The sequence below is a fragment of the Dendrobates tinctorius genome, unplaced genomic scaffold, assembly GCF_039654945.1.
Source record: "Dendrobates tinctorius isolate UK_male_01 unplaced genomic scaffold, ASM3965494v1 ptg000016l, whole genome shotgun sequence".
NCBI lineage: Eukaryota > Metazoa > Chordata > Amphibia > Anura > Dendrobatidae > Dendrobates > Dendrobates tinctorius.
Window position 1 is genome coordinate 1,193,887 of NW_027361684.1, and position 16,928 is coordinate 1,210,814.

At 40.8% G+C, this 16,928-nt stretch overlaps 1 protein-coding gene across 1 annotated transcript in view; it reads left to right on the forward strand.

Moving 5' to 3' along the window:
* The window catches only part of GLRA2 (glycine receptor alpha 2), a 267,688-nt gene that overhangs the window by 120,437 nt on the left and 130,323 nt on the right, over positions 1–16,928 (forward strand). The window contains exon 7 of the mRNA XM_073565226.1: positions 623–837. Within this exon, the coding sequence (XP_073421327.1) occupies positions 623–837 (215 nt within the window). The remainder of the gene's footprint in view (positions 1–622; positions 838–16,928) is intronic.

Sequence of the window (16,928 nt, forward strand, 5' to 3'; positions counted from 1 at the left end):
TTTTATCACAATGGAGCATTGGCCAGGCATGTGTGGCACAACTCCATTCATCTTCTATGGGACTCCTGGAGATAGTGGAGTACAGTGCTGGACCTTTTCTGTTAGTCCCATAGATAAATTCATTAAGAGCCTTGTTCACAAGTTCATTGGTGACCCAGAGGTCAGACCCCCCCATTGGCTGGAGGATGATTTTAACCAATGTTGAGGATGGATGATAACTAGAGTAAAGCAAAAAGGTTTGCAGAGCCTTGGACCTAGTGGCCACAGCAGTCATCCATGGGTTGGACCAGAGCGCTGCATGCCTAATATTACCTGTGCATCCCTAGCACTTATGATTAGCAGGCCTGGGACATCATGTGTTCGTTGTGTTGCTAAATATTAATCATAAGAGATGTTGGAGAAGCTGTACCACCCATAGGTAGAAGGTGGTTGTCAGTGAAATATTTTTCTCAGCTCTGGTGATAACTTTCAATATTGAGAATGACCCTTTAATACAGTACTACAATGTGCAGAGCCACCATTTGGAGGCATATTGACCGATTCACTTGAGAAGGTGGTATCACTTAACTCATCATGATGGATGTTCCTATGAGTGACAAGACTATGTTTCATTTACTTTCAGGAAAGTTTACTTGCATTGAGGTTAAGTTTCACCTGGAACGTCAGATGGGATACTACTTGATACAGATGTACATCCCCAGCTTACTCATTGTCATCTTATCCTGGGTTTCCTTCTGGATTAATATGGATGCAGCTCCTGCTAGAGTTGCTTTGGGAATTACAACTGTCCTAACAATGACAACTCAGAGCTCAGGCTCAAGAGCTTCCCTTCCAAAGGTAAGAGAACATGGGCTTTCTGCTTTATGGGGACAGTGGCGCGTTGTCATTGAAGTCAGCCATTGTTTGACTTGAGCATGCAGCCATTTGATAAAGTAAAGGATATATTTGCAATTGAATCCATTCTGTGTTGAGTTTATAATTGGACTAAGAAATTGAATAAATATTCTCGATCATCTTATTAGAGAGATAAGTGGTTTTGTCAATTAGATGTATTGATATTATCTCCTCGGCTGCTAATATAATGGCTATTTGCATTCGTTATCCGGCAGATCTTTTAAGCTCATGATATGCCCACTGAGTATAATGACAAGCACTATAGTATTAAATGTTTCACTGACAGCTTTCTACAGGCAGAACGTCAATGCAAACATGTACCTGAATGGCTATAATGAGCATTGATTTCCCTGCTGCCCATCATGCCCACTGGCCTCCATGCCAATTAACTTTCCCCCGCTTGCAACTGATGATAAACCCTATAGGGATAGATGGATGGTTAGACAGATAACTAGAAAAATTGGAAGTTGGCCTTCTAAGAGTATTTGCAACTGTGCATCCTTAGCGAAAATCCATATTTATAGCAAAATGTAATATTCTGGCCATTGGTGATCATTTTAAAAGAATCATATTGAGTTTTTTTGCTTCCTTTTTTACATTTTTTTTTTTAGGCTAAAAATAATTTTTGCTAATTTGGTTTTATTAAGGAGATTGTCCAGTGTCAGAAGAAAAATTTTCAAATTACGCTATGCTCCTTGTTATACATCCGTTGGGGTATCTCGGTGTCTGTTTCCTTCCTCTGGGTTCACTGCCCTTTGTTGTGTGCAAGTAGCCTGGAGTGGATCAATGATCTCACCTTTGTAGCCCTATTTAAGGCCCATTTAGACATACACCTGTATCTGGGGATTGAGACTCTAGTCGAATGTTTGGTGTGCTCCACTATCTTTTCTTTTTGTGTTTGCATTTCATCCCTGCTGGGTTCCATTTCATCCGTCCTGCTGTTACTGAGATTCATGTGTGTGCCAAGTCCTTGCTGCCCACGTACCTTCCTGCTTGTTGCATCAATGCCGGGGGTGCCCACCCAAACCAGAGACTTGGTGAATTCACCTCTCCTGATGAGCCTAGCACTCATACTGTCAGGATTCCTCTGTATTCCCCATGCAGGTGGGTGATTTTCTTATCTGAGACAAGTCGGCATGTGACTGTTAGCATCCAGATTGTATGTTTGTGGGAATGTGACCAACCAACTCTTATGCGGAATACTGTGGAATCGTGACAGATACAACTCGCATGCTAACATGATTCAACATAGAGATGCTACAGACTTTTCTTCTGAGACCAGACAACCCTATTAACAATTTTGGTCTATTTTAGCCTCTATGTATCACTGTAAAGAGCCGGCTGCCAAGTTAATAGAGAAATCCATCAGCGAGCTTGTTCTGATATCAGGGTCTGCAATTCTTATCTCTTTCCTCTTAAAATGTTTTCTTAGATGAAAAATGACCCGATCAGGGGTGGACACAGACAGAAAAGGGCCCCTCTGCAGTCTAAAAGCTCATTTTAATGTGCACTTATGTGTTTGTGACAGAAGCTGCTTTGATGGTGGTGGTGGTGGGCCCTCTTACCTTCTGGGCCCCTGTGCGGCTGCTCAAGTTGATGCGCCAATGGTATGTCCATCCTTGGACTGCATCAAAGTTTAGATGAACTATGATGTGGTCTGAAATTGGTCATAAGCCTGATTAAAAGAAGAAACCTTTATCTCTGGCAAAAAAAAATAAACATACTGAAAAAAACCTTACTTTCTGCAGTTCTGGAGCAACATCTTGAAATCAGTATCTACCATTTGGCTGATAGCCCAAGTCATGTTTCATGAGGTCCTACGTTAACTTTTAGGGTTGTTTGCTACCTGTAGGTGTCATTGAAGAAACAGTTATCTCTCTTCTAGTTTTACCTGTTCACTTTTACTGCTGTTGTACCTCTTAGTCCCCTGCCGTAAACCTATTATGGTGTAGTACTGACTCTACAAATATTCATTTTAAGCATAAAGGTAATTTGCACCTCAAGTAACTGTGAAAATTGGACTCTGTCAAGTGACTTACAGATGTTTTCTAGTTAAAAAAAAAAGAAAAAAAAAAAGGTCCCACGTTATGGCATATTTCATATTTGCTCAAAAATTTCAACTTTTTGAACAATTTTATAAATATTATATAAAAGTGGGAGGGATTTGACTGCAGAGGTGCAGCTCAAAAAATTACCACCAATTTATTATTACTAAAAGAAACCCCCAAAGAAAAAGAAAACAAACAAAATGAGCATATACCCTACAGAAAGTAAATAAGCAAATAGTAATAGTACATGTAAATAACATAGGGTGCATAGTTAACACTATTTTGATCAAAAAAGTATAAAAGCCATCCCACCAAGACAAGGTGTACCCATCGGGAAGGTCCTATCCTGTCTCTAGTATTAAACCTTACTATGTGTCAAACAACCTCAATGTGAATAAGGGCAGAGCTTCCCGTGGATGGGTGTCTCAGTCAGGACTTTGTCCTGCTCGGCCCTTATTCACATTGAGGTCGCATAACACATAGTAAGGTTTTAATACTATATAGTATAGGATCTTCCTGATGGGTGCACCATGTCGCGGTGGGATGGATTTTATGCTGTTTTGATCAAAATAATGTTAACTGCTGTAGGGTCTATGTTCATTTTGGTTTTTTTCTTGGGTTTTGTCTGTGAAATGGCCACAGTGTGAACATGTTCTTATACTTTTCACGTATAACAGCTAATAGTCTGGCTCATTTATTTGGTTTTAAATGGTGACAATTTTAGCGCAAATCTACACTTTTTCAAAGTTGGCAAAGATTTCACTTTCTCTATTTTAAACATCCCAAAATTTGACAAATTAAGTAAGAATTCTGTGCCTTTAAAACAACTTATTTGCCATTTTTCACTCCAATAAAATACTTTTGTTGAAGACTGGATATAAGCCTGATGTCGATGGACATTGTGTAACGAATGGAAGCGGAGGCAGAGATGTTGATGTTCACATTCGTTTTTATTTTTAAAGTGGAACCTCGGGACCACGGTCCGGGGGGCTCCGAAGGGGGCGTGACTAGTGAGCCCCGGGCACCTGTAGTAAAGCCCCTCAGACAGGGCCTGAATGGAATACCCAGAGGACACAGGTGCTACCTCCAGTTAGACCCCGAACACATGGTAGCTGTCCCAGCGGGACCAAAAGGGATAACAGTAGTTACAGCATAGTCCGTAATGAGCCGGGTCCTGGATCTGGGTAGATGGTAAGGAATCGGTTCCAGTGACCTTCTCACAGTCCTCAGACATGGAAGGCTGTTTGGCGGAACAGGATGGCTTTCGCCCAGATGGTTGCAGATATAACCAGGAAGCACCGGATACTGATATGCTGTGGAGACAGATAGCATTAGACAATGCACAGAGACTGCAGATGCAGCGCAAACAGGTTAGCATGAGAACCGGATGTAGCAATGATAGATACTCGTTGCTCCGGCGCTCTCCCTAAGGAGGGGAGGCCAGAAATAGCAGCCAGTGCGCTGCCATTGGTTAATTGCATTTTTTTAATAATGCACGCTGTCCCTTTAAGAAGGCAGGAGAGCGGCGGGCGTGCCCTAATAGCCTTAGCTACAGATCTCCGCACAGGTCGCCAGGAGGTAGAGGCAGGTGGGAGACCTGAACGCTGAGCAGCAGTATGACATCCAGAGGAGGCCGGCTGCTGCCCAAGGACAGCACGTGAGGCTCGAGGTGAGTGCCCAGAACGAGGGGCAGCGGCAGACCTGGACACAGCGCCAGGAGGGGGACCAGGTGTAACAGTGGCTGACCTGGGCACCGCGCCAGGACAGGGACCAAGTGTAACACATTGATTCTTTCTATATTTAAATTCTGTCATCAGATAATTATAGAACATAACATACAGATAATGACCTGGTGCTTGAGAATAAACTCTAAGTATCAGAAGCTCTTCTGATTTATCGTAAAAATAACTTCAGGATATGAATCGTACAGGTGAAAGAAAGATGAAAGCCGGGAACACGTATAGACGAGGATACCTGCCACATCTTTTTTTAGATATTTCGTCTCTCAACCAAAGTCAGTTGTCATGGAAACTGGTCTTATCAGATTGGTAATGGGCCAATAAGATGATATCTCCAAACAAATCTCATCACTTGTATACCTAATCCATCAATTTAGGCATAGAGGCAAGGTTTTAATATATCATTTCAAGATATTCTGTTTTTGTTCTTGAAGCATTTCACGTGGAAATAAAATGAGATATAAAAGAGATAATCTGGGGACACAGTGATAAGGACACCAGGCATTTATATGACAGGTGCATTGTTCTAATGCATTTTTAAAAGAAGTTGCACACTATCACAAGGGCAAAGTCATGAAGTAATTGTTTGCTATCATATTCCTTCCCATTAAGTTAGCTTTAAAGAGGATTTGTCACCGCACTTTACAATACAAACTGCATGCATTATTACATAGTGCTCCTGGACCCGTTGAAGCTTGCGTACTTACTTTGAAAATTCATGTCAGAATGGCTGTATAATTCACTTTGAAAGTTGTAGTATAATCTCCTCCCTCCTAACCTTATCGCTAGATCCTCAGTGTCCCTCTTCCCTGCTGAGATCGCACACTGCTCTGTACAAGCTGCAGCTGTCAGACAGTCTGTGTGGGTGGAGACTGAATACATTTGGACAGAGTAAAGGAATTGCACAATGAAAGGCACTTGGAAATGCTTCAAATAGGATTTATTGTCAATATTTCTTAACCATTAGTTACACCGTGGTTAGTACAGTATTAACTTTAACGTTTCAGGTGAAGACACTTCATCAAATGTATAGGTTGTGTTCAATGCATATAGGTCAAGGATGAGGGGTGGGATTCACCAAAACAGGAGCAACCAGATTCCATCTCCTATTTGAAGCATCTCTAAGTGCGGTTCCATTACTCTGTCTACTATTGGTCTACAGGAGCTCAGTGGTTGGCTCCAGAGGAACTAGCACCCTTTTCAAGCTAACTCTATTTCACGGAGTGTGCCACCACCGTCTTTGATTGCTGAATATATTTGGACTCATGCGCTCCCTCACTTTATAAGGGCAGATGACTGTTTTCTCTCCATCCAAGAAAATCAGCCTATTATTCTAATCAGACTCTAATCAGTTTGATCAGAGTGGGATCCAATTTTGTCGGAGGTGGAGAGAAAAAAAAAGTTTCTCCATTATGTCAGTTCCTGAAAATTGAATTGGGTACCAGTGTGATCTGTCTGAAGTACACGCCCCCAGTGAAAACTATCTGTTAACACCCACTTAGACTTAACTAAAGTTAACTCAATAGATGCCAAATATTTGACTGTTAATATCTCTGCAATGGAGAGGTTAAATAAAAAAACAAACAAAAAAGAAAGTTTTCCTTAAAATGTTTTTCTCTGAAATGCCACAGTATTTCACAGTAAAACATATCTGGCTGAAATGATATAGTCAATGTCTGCTACATGTTACCCATGGTTCAGGCCACATTTATCAGCCGTCAGGTTTGCATTAAGTTGGAGATAATGATAATATATAGAGTAAAACAGCTAACCTAATAGGTAGTATAATACTGTCAACAGTTGTCAGATAGCAGAAGACATGCTATACAAATAACTATAGATATCTTGCAGTGCAAATAGTAAGCCTATTTTAAGGCAATCTGTTGGGATCAGTAGTATTTCTATTTTACATCTGGAGAAATTGATGTAATACTAATAATCAGATTTTATAACATAAGGGATTTGTGTGAAGTGGAATTGAAACCATGAGGAGCCAAAAATTATGAATAAACCTCATATAAAACTTTATAAATAGTTCTCAGGTTATGATTGTTGCTCACAATATATCTGTAGACTGTATTACTCATACCACGATGACAATGCATCACCTCAATGAAGCCTTTTATTTTCAACTGAGAATGAAAGAAAATGAGCATGATCGTTCGACCCGCTCTAGTGGCACAGGAAAACTCATATTTTGTCTTTAATTGAGACTGTTAACATAAATGACTCTTGAAACCAGGCATAGCCCTCAGTGCATCTTTGGTGTGACCGAGTAGTTCTGTACAACTCTCCACCAACGTGTTTTTTATCTATCTCCTTCCACTTCTTCCTTGATTCACAAATCTGGCTTTACTGGATCGAGAGAAGGGCAGAGACAGGTGGGAAACGTTAGACCGAAGACGCACTGAATGGATCAGTCACGCCAATGATGCACTGAGCACCTGTGCATGGTTTGTGTTGACTAATCAGAAATAGAGCCAAAATTGATCCATCTACTCTTGTGCTTTGTTCAGTTTGTTAACATATGATTGGTGTTGGACTGAGGTTCCTGGGTATCATCACAGCACACAATCACCTCCTAAACAGAACTTAGCGGTTATCATTAGACACACAAATTATATCATCAGCCCAATCTAATATGTTATTTGTTAATCACCCCCTAAGAAGTACATCCAAATGGTGAATCATCAGCTCTAAAGTCAGCTTTACATGAGGTTGTCTTCTTCTCAAATAATGGCCAATGACGCATTGAAGCACTCATGTCCAGTGAGCAAGAAAAGCCACACATAGTGATTTTTTCTTGCTGGGTAGTCGTTGCCACTAGATGTGCTATTTTATAGTGACTCAACATGGCACTATAACATGGAGATGTTCTCCTCGATTACCCTCATAATACAGTCCTGCATTGGATATCTATGGCAGTATATAGAGGTATAGTAAGATGGGTCCATACTGTAGCTCTGAGTCATAAAACCATTTTGTGCTTGAACTCTAAAGAAAGGTTTGAACTTGACTTCATGTCTCACCAAAATACCAAGTGTTTTCGTCTTTGTTCTACCCTGAGCAACAGAAACTTGAACCACTTTGGCTTCTCAAAAATCTCACAACTTAAAGCCACTGTTTCAGTACGGGAACATGTCCTGAAGTTAGAAATAGTGTTATCAGGAGAAAGGATTGATCTTATTACACAATGGTCAGAATGTAAGATAATTATAGTGACTTGTCCGTTTACAGAGTTTAAATGTCCCTTTAAGTGAAATATAATTGGGTCCCGGTGAACCTTCTCTCCGTTCTGTTTTCCGTTTCTACATTTTATTAAAATTTGGTTTCTATTCTGATTCTGTCTTTCACTCATATTCCTATAATTGAGACACATAAAGAACCTTGTTTTAATGGACAACTCAACATTTTTCCCAATCATTTCTGGAACTTGTTACTTCTGTTGAAGTCAGTGTTATGTAATAATGATTTATCTTGAAATTCTTCAACATGACCTAATATTGATAAGCATAACACCCAATCCCATTCCCTAAAAAATAGGATGGGTAACACTACGCATGATCAATGAACATACCAATCCCATAGACGTTAAACTATGAGCATTTTCAAATAGTGTCAGACCAAGAAAATATAAAACCATTTTTATTGTTACAAAAAACACACAATTTATACAAACATGATTAAATTTGTTGGTGTAGTGAAACCTCCACCAGGGGGAGCTGGTGAGGGAAGAGAGGTTACACACTAAGAGCAGCAAACCATGAGCAACAGCACAGGTGCCACAGGTAACGAGAGAGAATGGTCGGACGAACCGAGTCAGAAACTAGCAGGAGCAGACGTACCAGAAGGAGTAGCAATACACGTAGTCAAAATACCAAGCCGAGAGTCAGAAAGCCAGAACATGAGCACGGGGTCCAAAACGTGAGACGAAATACGTGGTCGGGGTACAAGCCGGGGAGTCAGATGCCAGAGAGGGAACGTAACAGCAGAGACGAATACCAAGAGACGGGGTCAGAAATCAGTCCGGGTCATACACGTGAATATCAGTCAGAGGCAGGAGGATCACCAAGGTACAAGGGTCAGAGGCTCTAAACTGGAAGCTTGAGCTATCACTAACACTGGTCAGCAGGCTGTGAGAGACTGAAATAGCCCAGCTAGCTCCAGAACGAGGCTGAGGAGATTAACTCCCGCATGACCAGTCCGGAGTGAAGACAGCAGAAAATAAACTCCGGACTGGACCATGACAGTTGGTGCCTCAAACCAGACAAAAAAAAGGAAGAGTAGAATACAAGAGGACTGACAGCCAAAATACTCAGAAGGCAAGGCTTATCACTTCAAATGCCTGGTACACTAAGCTCTTCCAATATTACACACAAATATGTTACATATGCTGAAGGAGATTCACAACATGCAGTAAATTAATGCTACAATTAATAGTTAATAAAGTGCACATGCATAATCCAAGGTGCACAGATAATATCCACATCTCCACCTCAACAAGTCTAAATAATCATGTTTGTATAAATTGTGTGTTTTTTGTAACAATAAAAATGGTTTTATATTTTCTTGGTCTGACACTATTTGAATATGCTCATAGTTTAATGCAGGGGTGGGGGAATCTTTTCTCTGCCAAGGGCCATTTGGATATTTATACCATCCTTTGGGGGCCGTACAAACTCCACCCACAAATTACATCCTGACTCCGCCTCTGGTGTCCGGACGTAATCTTTCATTGCATGCCCTTCAGTCTTCTGTAGTGAACACTGCATGTGCGTATGCTCACAGAGCAAGAAGAAGTTAATGAGCTGGTGGCAATCAAAATCCAACTCCCTGCCAAAGCACTGCAGTCCCTGAGAATCTGCCCAGGGGCCGGATAATAGGTCATCGAGGGCCGTAAATGGCTCTGGGGTCTGAGGTTCCCCACCCCTGGTTTAACACCTATGGGATTGGTATGTTCAATGACCTAATATTGTCCAACTTTATATACTCCTGAATGCATATGGCCGAAAGTTTGTGCAGTCTTTCCTCGTAAGCTCATGTTTGTGCTACTGACTTCTCCTAAAGGGATGCTCATCTAAAGGCAGCCCACTGTCCATCAGCCTTATTTTTTAATTTTTGGGGGTGCATACCTATTTTGCACAAAAATGTATGACTTTTTATGATTTACGTTGCTTTTGACAGTTTTTTTTAAACATTAGTGGTGTTTAAAGAGGTATTCCTTATCTCCAAGATCCTATCCCAATATGTAGTATGAATAATAATAATAATAATAATAATAATAATATTATTAACAAATACATTCAATTAGAAATGTAGTATAGTTCTCCTGATAACCTATGTCGCTTACCCCATGTGCAGGGCATTGCAGCAGCTTAGGTATCCATGATTACGGCCACTAGCTAACTAACCATCTGTCAATGTGAGTTGTTGTAACCATGGATACCTAAGCTACTGCAATGCCTTGTACATGAAGTAAGCGACATAGTGAATCAGAAGAACTATACTACATTTCTAATTGGCGGTATTTGCTAATATTATTATTACCACTAATACAATTTGGGATAAGATCTTGGAGATGGGAATACCCCGTTAGCAAATGTGACTGACCGAACAGTTTTACTTTAATTTTTCTCAAAAATTGCCAGAAATTATATAATAGAAATCTTCACCAACTCATAACTGGCACAGATTTAATGTTCTAGTCCAAAGCAAAGATGCTCCAAATTTATTAGGCGACATGCCCCTCTAAATCTTTAAATCTTATACTTCTCACCGTTGTTTAACCTCATATGAACCGCCGCCAGTATTAGGGCATTTAGGCCTATAACTTTTCTTATTTTTCAAAGTTCTAATATTTATATTTAAATGTGTAAAGGAGGTTAACTTGTGATTACTATTGTGCTACTTCATGCAGACCATTTTTAAAGGTTTTTTTTTCTCTTTTGGACAATGGCCTTATACTAGAAGGGTCCCTTGAAAATAAGTTGATCACAGGGTGTCCCAGTGCCTGGCAGCAATTTAGGAAAATCTAATCTGTATCTTGACTACAAAGGAAATGACGCCTTACATAGTCTAAATTAAAGAGAATCTGTCAGCGGGTTTTGCTATTTAATCTGAGAGTAGCATAATATAGGGCAGGTTAGTCTGACTACAGGGATGTGTCTCTTACTGGGTTGTGTTGTAGTTTGAATACAATCAGTATTTTATCAAGAGTGTATTATCACTACAGGACTGCATCTCATGCGCAAACCAGTCAGGCTAATCTGGGTAACCCAGCCCCCACCACTGATTGGCAGCTTGCTGACAACGCACAGTGTAGACAAGAAGCTGCCAGTCAGGGATGTGGGCGGGTTATACACAGCCCAAAAGTCTTATCTCTTCTAGGTCTACATCAGAAAAGCAAGGATTCTATCAAAGCTACACTAAGCAGTCCAGTAAGTGATACATCCCTGGAATCAGGCTTAATTGCCCTATATTATGCTGCTCTCAGATTACATGATAGGAAGCTGTTAGGAAAGTGCAAAGATGCTGCTGATAGTCCAAAGTATGAGAAAATGCTTGTTCGTCGGGTGAAATGATCTTTTGATCAGAATCATAGAGTTGGAAGGGACCTACTGGGCCATCTGGTCCAACCCCCTGCTCAAAGCAGGATTCGCTAAATCATCCCAGTCAGATGTCTGTCCAGCCTCTGTTTGAAGACTTCCATTGAAGGAGAACTCACCACTTCTCGTGGCAGCTTGTTCCACTCATTGATCACTCTAACGGTCAAAAAGTTTTTTCTAATATCTAATCTGTGTCTCTTCCCATTCAGTTTCATGAGAATATGAGAATGAGAATAAAGATGATCCTTCTACAATGTGACAGCCCTTGAGATATTTGTAGACAGCTATTAAGTCTCCTCTCAGTCTTCTCTTCTGCAAGCTAAACATTCCCAAATCCTGCAACCTTTCCTCATAAGACAGGGTTTGCAGACCGGTCACCATTCTGGTCGCTCTTTTCTGAACTTGCTCCAGTTTGTTGATGTCTTTTTTAAAATGTGGCGCCCAAAATTGGACACAATATTCCATATGAGGTCTGACCAAGGAGGAGTAGAGGGCAATAATGACTTCATGTGATCGAGATCATTGTTCTCAGCAGTGCATCGTCATGTGTAAACAAAACCTGCACTGACAAAACAATGGCAGCCGAATGATGCGTTACAGATCATTCAGTGCATATCTGAAGCCGAGTTATCCTGTTTAAACAGGCTACTACAGGCTATTAAATGACCACCAATTAGCAAGGAAGTAACCGATCAGTGGTTGTTAGGTGAAAACGGACCTTAAGAATAATAAACTTTACAAATCTGTTTTATTTAAATAAGTTATTAAAACAATGAAGGCAGATAATTACATTATGTTCCCAATGTGCAGAAACGGGCGACCTGTCAGCCTGCCAAGTACAGTATGTCTGGTTCTGAACACCATGGGACGTACACCTTAGTTGACTTCTTAATAGCTTCCTTTGCAGAAGTCTTTCACTAAAAATGAACATTCTGAACTAAGTAGATTTGCAAATCAATTCTGTTGTATTTAACAAAACAAAAAAAACAGAGCTTTTGTTTGGGGCTTAGGAGAATAATTGCCATAAATTCCCACGCCAATCCATGCATTGCTGAGCTACATCAAACCTGAAGTAAACTAGGTATTTATTCTACAATAAAATAAAGTTTATCTTATTCTGTATATCAGTGCAACTCGTATTATTTGAAACACAATTACATTTCTTATTGTCTACTAGTGAAAGACTATAAACATTTACTTGTCAACTGTGCTTGTTTGTCCGCCGATATGCCTTTTAGCAGCGGCAGTTAAAGGTACTTATTCCTCATCGCCGCTTATTAACAGCACTGAGAAATAAGTGTATAGTGCCCCCCAGTTTCAGAAAATCTCCTGGGTCTCGGCTACTAGGGGTAGCCGAGACCCTGGAGAACATGATTTAGGTCGGTTTTTACCATCCTCAGACACGTGATCACCGTTATTCACCGACTGTCGATCACAAAGAAGTCGTCTGATTTTCCATTAATTTCTCTCTCCTCTGATATGATCTAACATATCAGAGGAGAGAGAAATTAGGTTCCCTGACCCCTCCCGGTCCCGCCGCCGTCCCCGGACCATCCTGCTCCATCCCCCGGCCCACCGCATTATCTTCTTGGAAGATAATGGCGGGTGCATGCACAGTGCACCCGCCGAGATCTGCTGGCCGGTATCTGGCAACAATAGGAGATTTTTCCTATTGGTTCATTTTGATCACTGTGATATACCCTATCACAGTGATCAAAAATAAAAAAGTAGTAACTCAAACCCTTCTTTGTCATCCCCTTTGCTAAATAAAAATAATAAAACAAAAAAATTGTATTTTTTTTCATTCTTTGCAGTTAGGGTTGGGGATAAGGTTAGGATTGGGGGTTAAAGCTAGGGTTAGGGTTGGGGCTAGGAATAGGGTTGGGGAAAACATTAGTGTTGGGGCTAGGGTTGTGTTGGGATAAGGATTGTGTTGGGGTTAGTGTTGTGTTAGGATTATAGTTGTATTAGGGTTACAGTTGTGTTGGGGCTATGGTTTTGTTGTGGTATTGGGGTTAGGGTGGTGTTGGGGTTAGAGTTGTGGTTAAGGGTTAGGATTGTTTTGGGCTTATGGTTGGGATTAGGGTTAGGGGTGTGTTGGGGTTAGGGTTGTGTAAGGATAAGAGTTAGAATTGGGGGGTTCCACTGTTTAGGTACATCAGTAGGTCTCCAAATGCTATATGGCGCCAGCCATCGATTCCAGAAAATTTTGCGTTCAAAAAGTCAAACAGTGCTTCCTCCCTTCTGAGCCCTGCCATGCGCCCAAACAGTGGCTTTCCCCCACATACGGGGTATCAGCGTACTCGGCAGAAATTGCACAACAAATTTTGTAGTCCATTTTCTCCTGATACCCTTGTGAAAATAAAGTTTGGGTTTAAATTACATTTTTGGGGAAACAAGTTAAAAGCTAATTTTTTCCTCCCACATTGCTTTAGCTCTCGTGAAGCACCTGAAGGGTGAATACATTTCTTGAATGTGGTTTTGTGCACAGATAGGGTCGCAGTTTCTAGAATGTTGTCACTTTGGGGTCTTTTCTGTCATATTGACCCCCCAAAGTCACTTCAAATGTGAGGTGGTCCCTGAAAAAAAATAGTTTTGTAAATTTTGTTGGAAAAATGAGAAATCACTGGTCAACTTTTAACCCTTATAATATCCTAACAAAAAAAAGTTTCCAAAATTGTGCTGATGTAAAGTTGAAATATGGGATATGTTATTTATTAACTATTTAGTGTGACACTACTGATTTAAGGGCACAAAAATTAAAAGTTTTAGAATTGCTAAATTTTTCAAATTTTACCAAATTTTAATTTTTTCATAAACGCAAGACGTATTGAGGAAATTTTAGCACTAACATGAAGCACAATATGTCACGAAAAAAATATTTCAGAATCAGTGGCATCCGTTGAAGTGTTCCAGAGTTGTAACCTCATAAAGTGACAGTGGTCAGAATTGCAAAAAATTGGCTTGATCATTATGGTCAAAATTGGCTCGGTCACTAAGGGGAACAGAGAAAGACGAGAACTTGTATTTCCAACAGCTTTGTCTTCTGATCTACCCATACACAACCACCCTCTGCTCTGACAAGTGTGCATGTGTTTTCAAGGTGAGGCAGGAATATGGCACTGTCAAACAACACTGTTGGTGGCTTATTTTCCAACAAAACAAAAATGATGGGATGTTGAAATTCAGTATGCCCATTGCATCTCCTCACACATCATTTATCGGGGGGGGGGGGAGACTAGAGAAGCCCCAGCAAATGTTGGATAGATGGTTGGCTGGTCTTGTCAAAAATCCAAACAGCTTTTTTGTAATGTTTTTGAAGCCTTTCTTCTTACTCTCAACCTTTTTCATTCTTATGGCTCCAACCCCATGCTTCCTACCTCCATTTCACCCTAACCCTTCCTGCTTTTTAATGCTTTCACAGCCAGATCACTACTTAAAAATCTGTTCAGACTACTGTAGTTACTTCCATTCTATATGAGCCATGAGCAATATGACAGATCTGTCTTCAAATGGTTCTAACCGAATCCTGATGGAACTTTTTCGCTTATAATGGAGTCCAAAATCCTCCTCAATTTTTCTCCTTTATGGTCATTCTTTACAGCCATTTCACTTTGATAAACCATTTCACCGTGCCATCGTTCTGCACTTTTTTCATTTTTAAAAATATCCACTGTTAGGAGAATTGGCATTTTTCCTAGATACTGGATACTTTATTAAAAAGGTGCATTTGTAGAGAAATTCTTAGTTGCTCTCACAGGAAAGTCTCTTAATAAATAACAAAGTGATATAAGTGATAGAAAAGCTTTAAATTCTCTTTGTTCATGACAGCAGTTAGCAGAAGGTATAAAATATATTTCCTTTATTGTTCTATTTAAAGGGACACTATCCCCAGGTTTTAATCTTATGATCAGAACATAAGGCAATGTGCTGATAATGAATTAATAATGGTTTATATTTTTAAAATGCCTAACCCATGTATTCAGATTAATGGATCTACTAAATCTACACATCATAATAATGTACTACAGATGAGCATTTGGATCTGGTAAGTTGGAAACTTGGGCCAAAAGGTGGCAGATGCGGTTTTAACAATGATAAATGTAAGGTTATGCACATGGGAAGAAGGAATCAATATCACCATTACACACTGAACGGGAAACCAGTGGGTAAATCTGACATGGAGAAGGACTTGGGGATCCTAGTTAATGATAAACTTACCTGGAGCAGCCAGTGCCAGGCAGCGGCTGCTAAGGCAAACAGGATCATGGGGTGCATTAAAAGAGGTCTGGATACACATGATGAGAGCGTTATACTGCCTCTGTACAAATCCCTGGTTAGACCGCACATGGAGTACTGTGTACAGTTTTGTGTTATGATTGAGTCACCGTAGGAGGCAAAAATAGAAATGCTAGCTAAGTCCAGAAAACCAGAGAAGTTGGCAGCTATCGGATTGCAGACCCCTGAACCTATCAACACAACTAGCAGTAGCTGTGGGGGGCTCCTACGATGCCCTAGGCCCCTCGATCACAGCCGGAGGACTACATAGCCTAAAGACAGAAAAGGAAATCTAAACTGCCCCAGAGCAGACCCCAAAGCAAAAGGCAGCCCCCCACATATAATGACGGTGAAGAAAAAAGAAAGACTGAGCAAAGATGGGGCCCAAGCTAGCTTAGATAGGAAAGGACAGGAAGGCTGCTGTCTGCAATCCGTGAAAAAACCCTATGAAAATAAGAGCCAACAAACTGACAGTAAAAAAGGCCCTGAAGACGCTAGGCTTCAAAAAAGGCTATGTCAGTACTCAGGAATATTCTGAAGACAGAGCAACAGGCAAAAGGAGATTCAGCTCACCCCAGCAGGGAATGGCAGAATCCAGAAAAGCAAGGAAAACAAAACACTAATGCAAAAAGGCAAAGCAGAAATCTTAGCTTTAGATGAGCAGGAATCAGACTGGTTTCCTAGAAGTCCACAGAGAAATCACCCGCAGGCCAGAAGGGCGTCGGCAGCCTTATATCCAGTCATTAACTCCACTCAGCCAGTCATCATCATCAGCCCCAGGTGTTTGACAATCAGGCTCACTACCTTTCTTCACCAGAAGAGGGAGTGCCTCGGGCCTCAGTAGTGAAGGGGAAAATGAACTCACAACAGTTTTGGGCACCGGTGCTCAGGAAGGATATAATGGAACTAGAACGAGTACAAAGGAGGGCAACGAAATTAATAAAGGGGATGGGGGAACTACAATACCCAGAGAGATTAGCAAAATTAGGATTATTTAGTCTAGAAAAAAGATGACTGAGGGGCGATCTAATAACCATGTAGAAGTATAAAAGGGGCAATACAAATATCTCTCCGAGGATCTGTTTATACCAAAGAAGGTGACGGTCACAAGGGGACATTCTCTGCATCTGGAGGAGAGAAGGTTTTTCCACCAACATAGAAGAGGATTCTTTACTGTTAGGGCAGTGAGAATCTGGAATTCCTTGCCTGAGGAGATGGTGATGGCGAACTCAGTCGAGGGGTTCAAGAAAGGCCTGGATGTCTTCCTGGAGCGTAACAATATTGTATCCTACAGTATTAGGTTCTTTAGAAGGACGTAGATCTGGGGATTTATTCTGACAGAATATAGGCTGAAGTGGATGGAC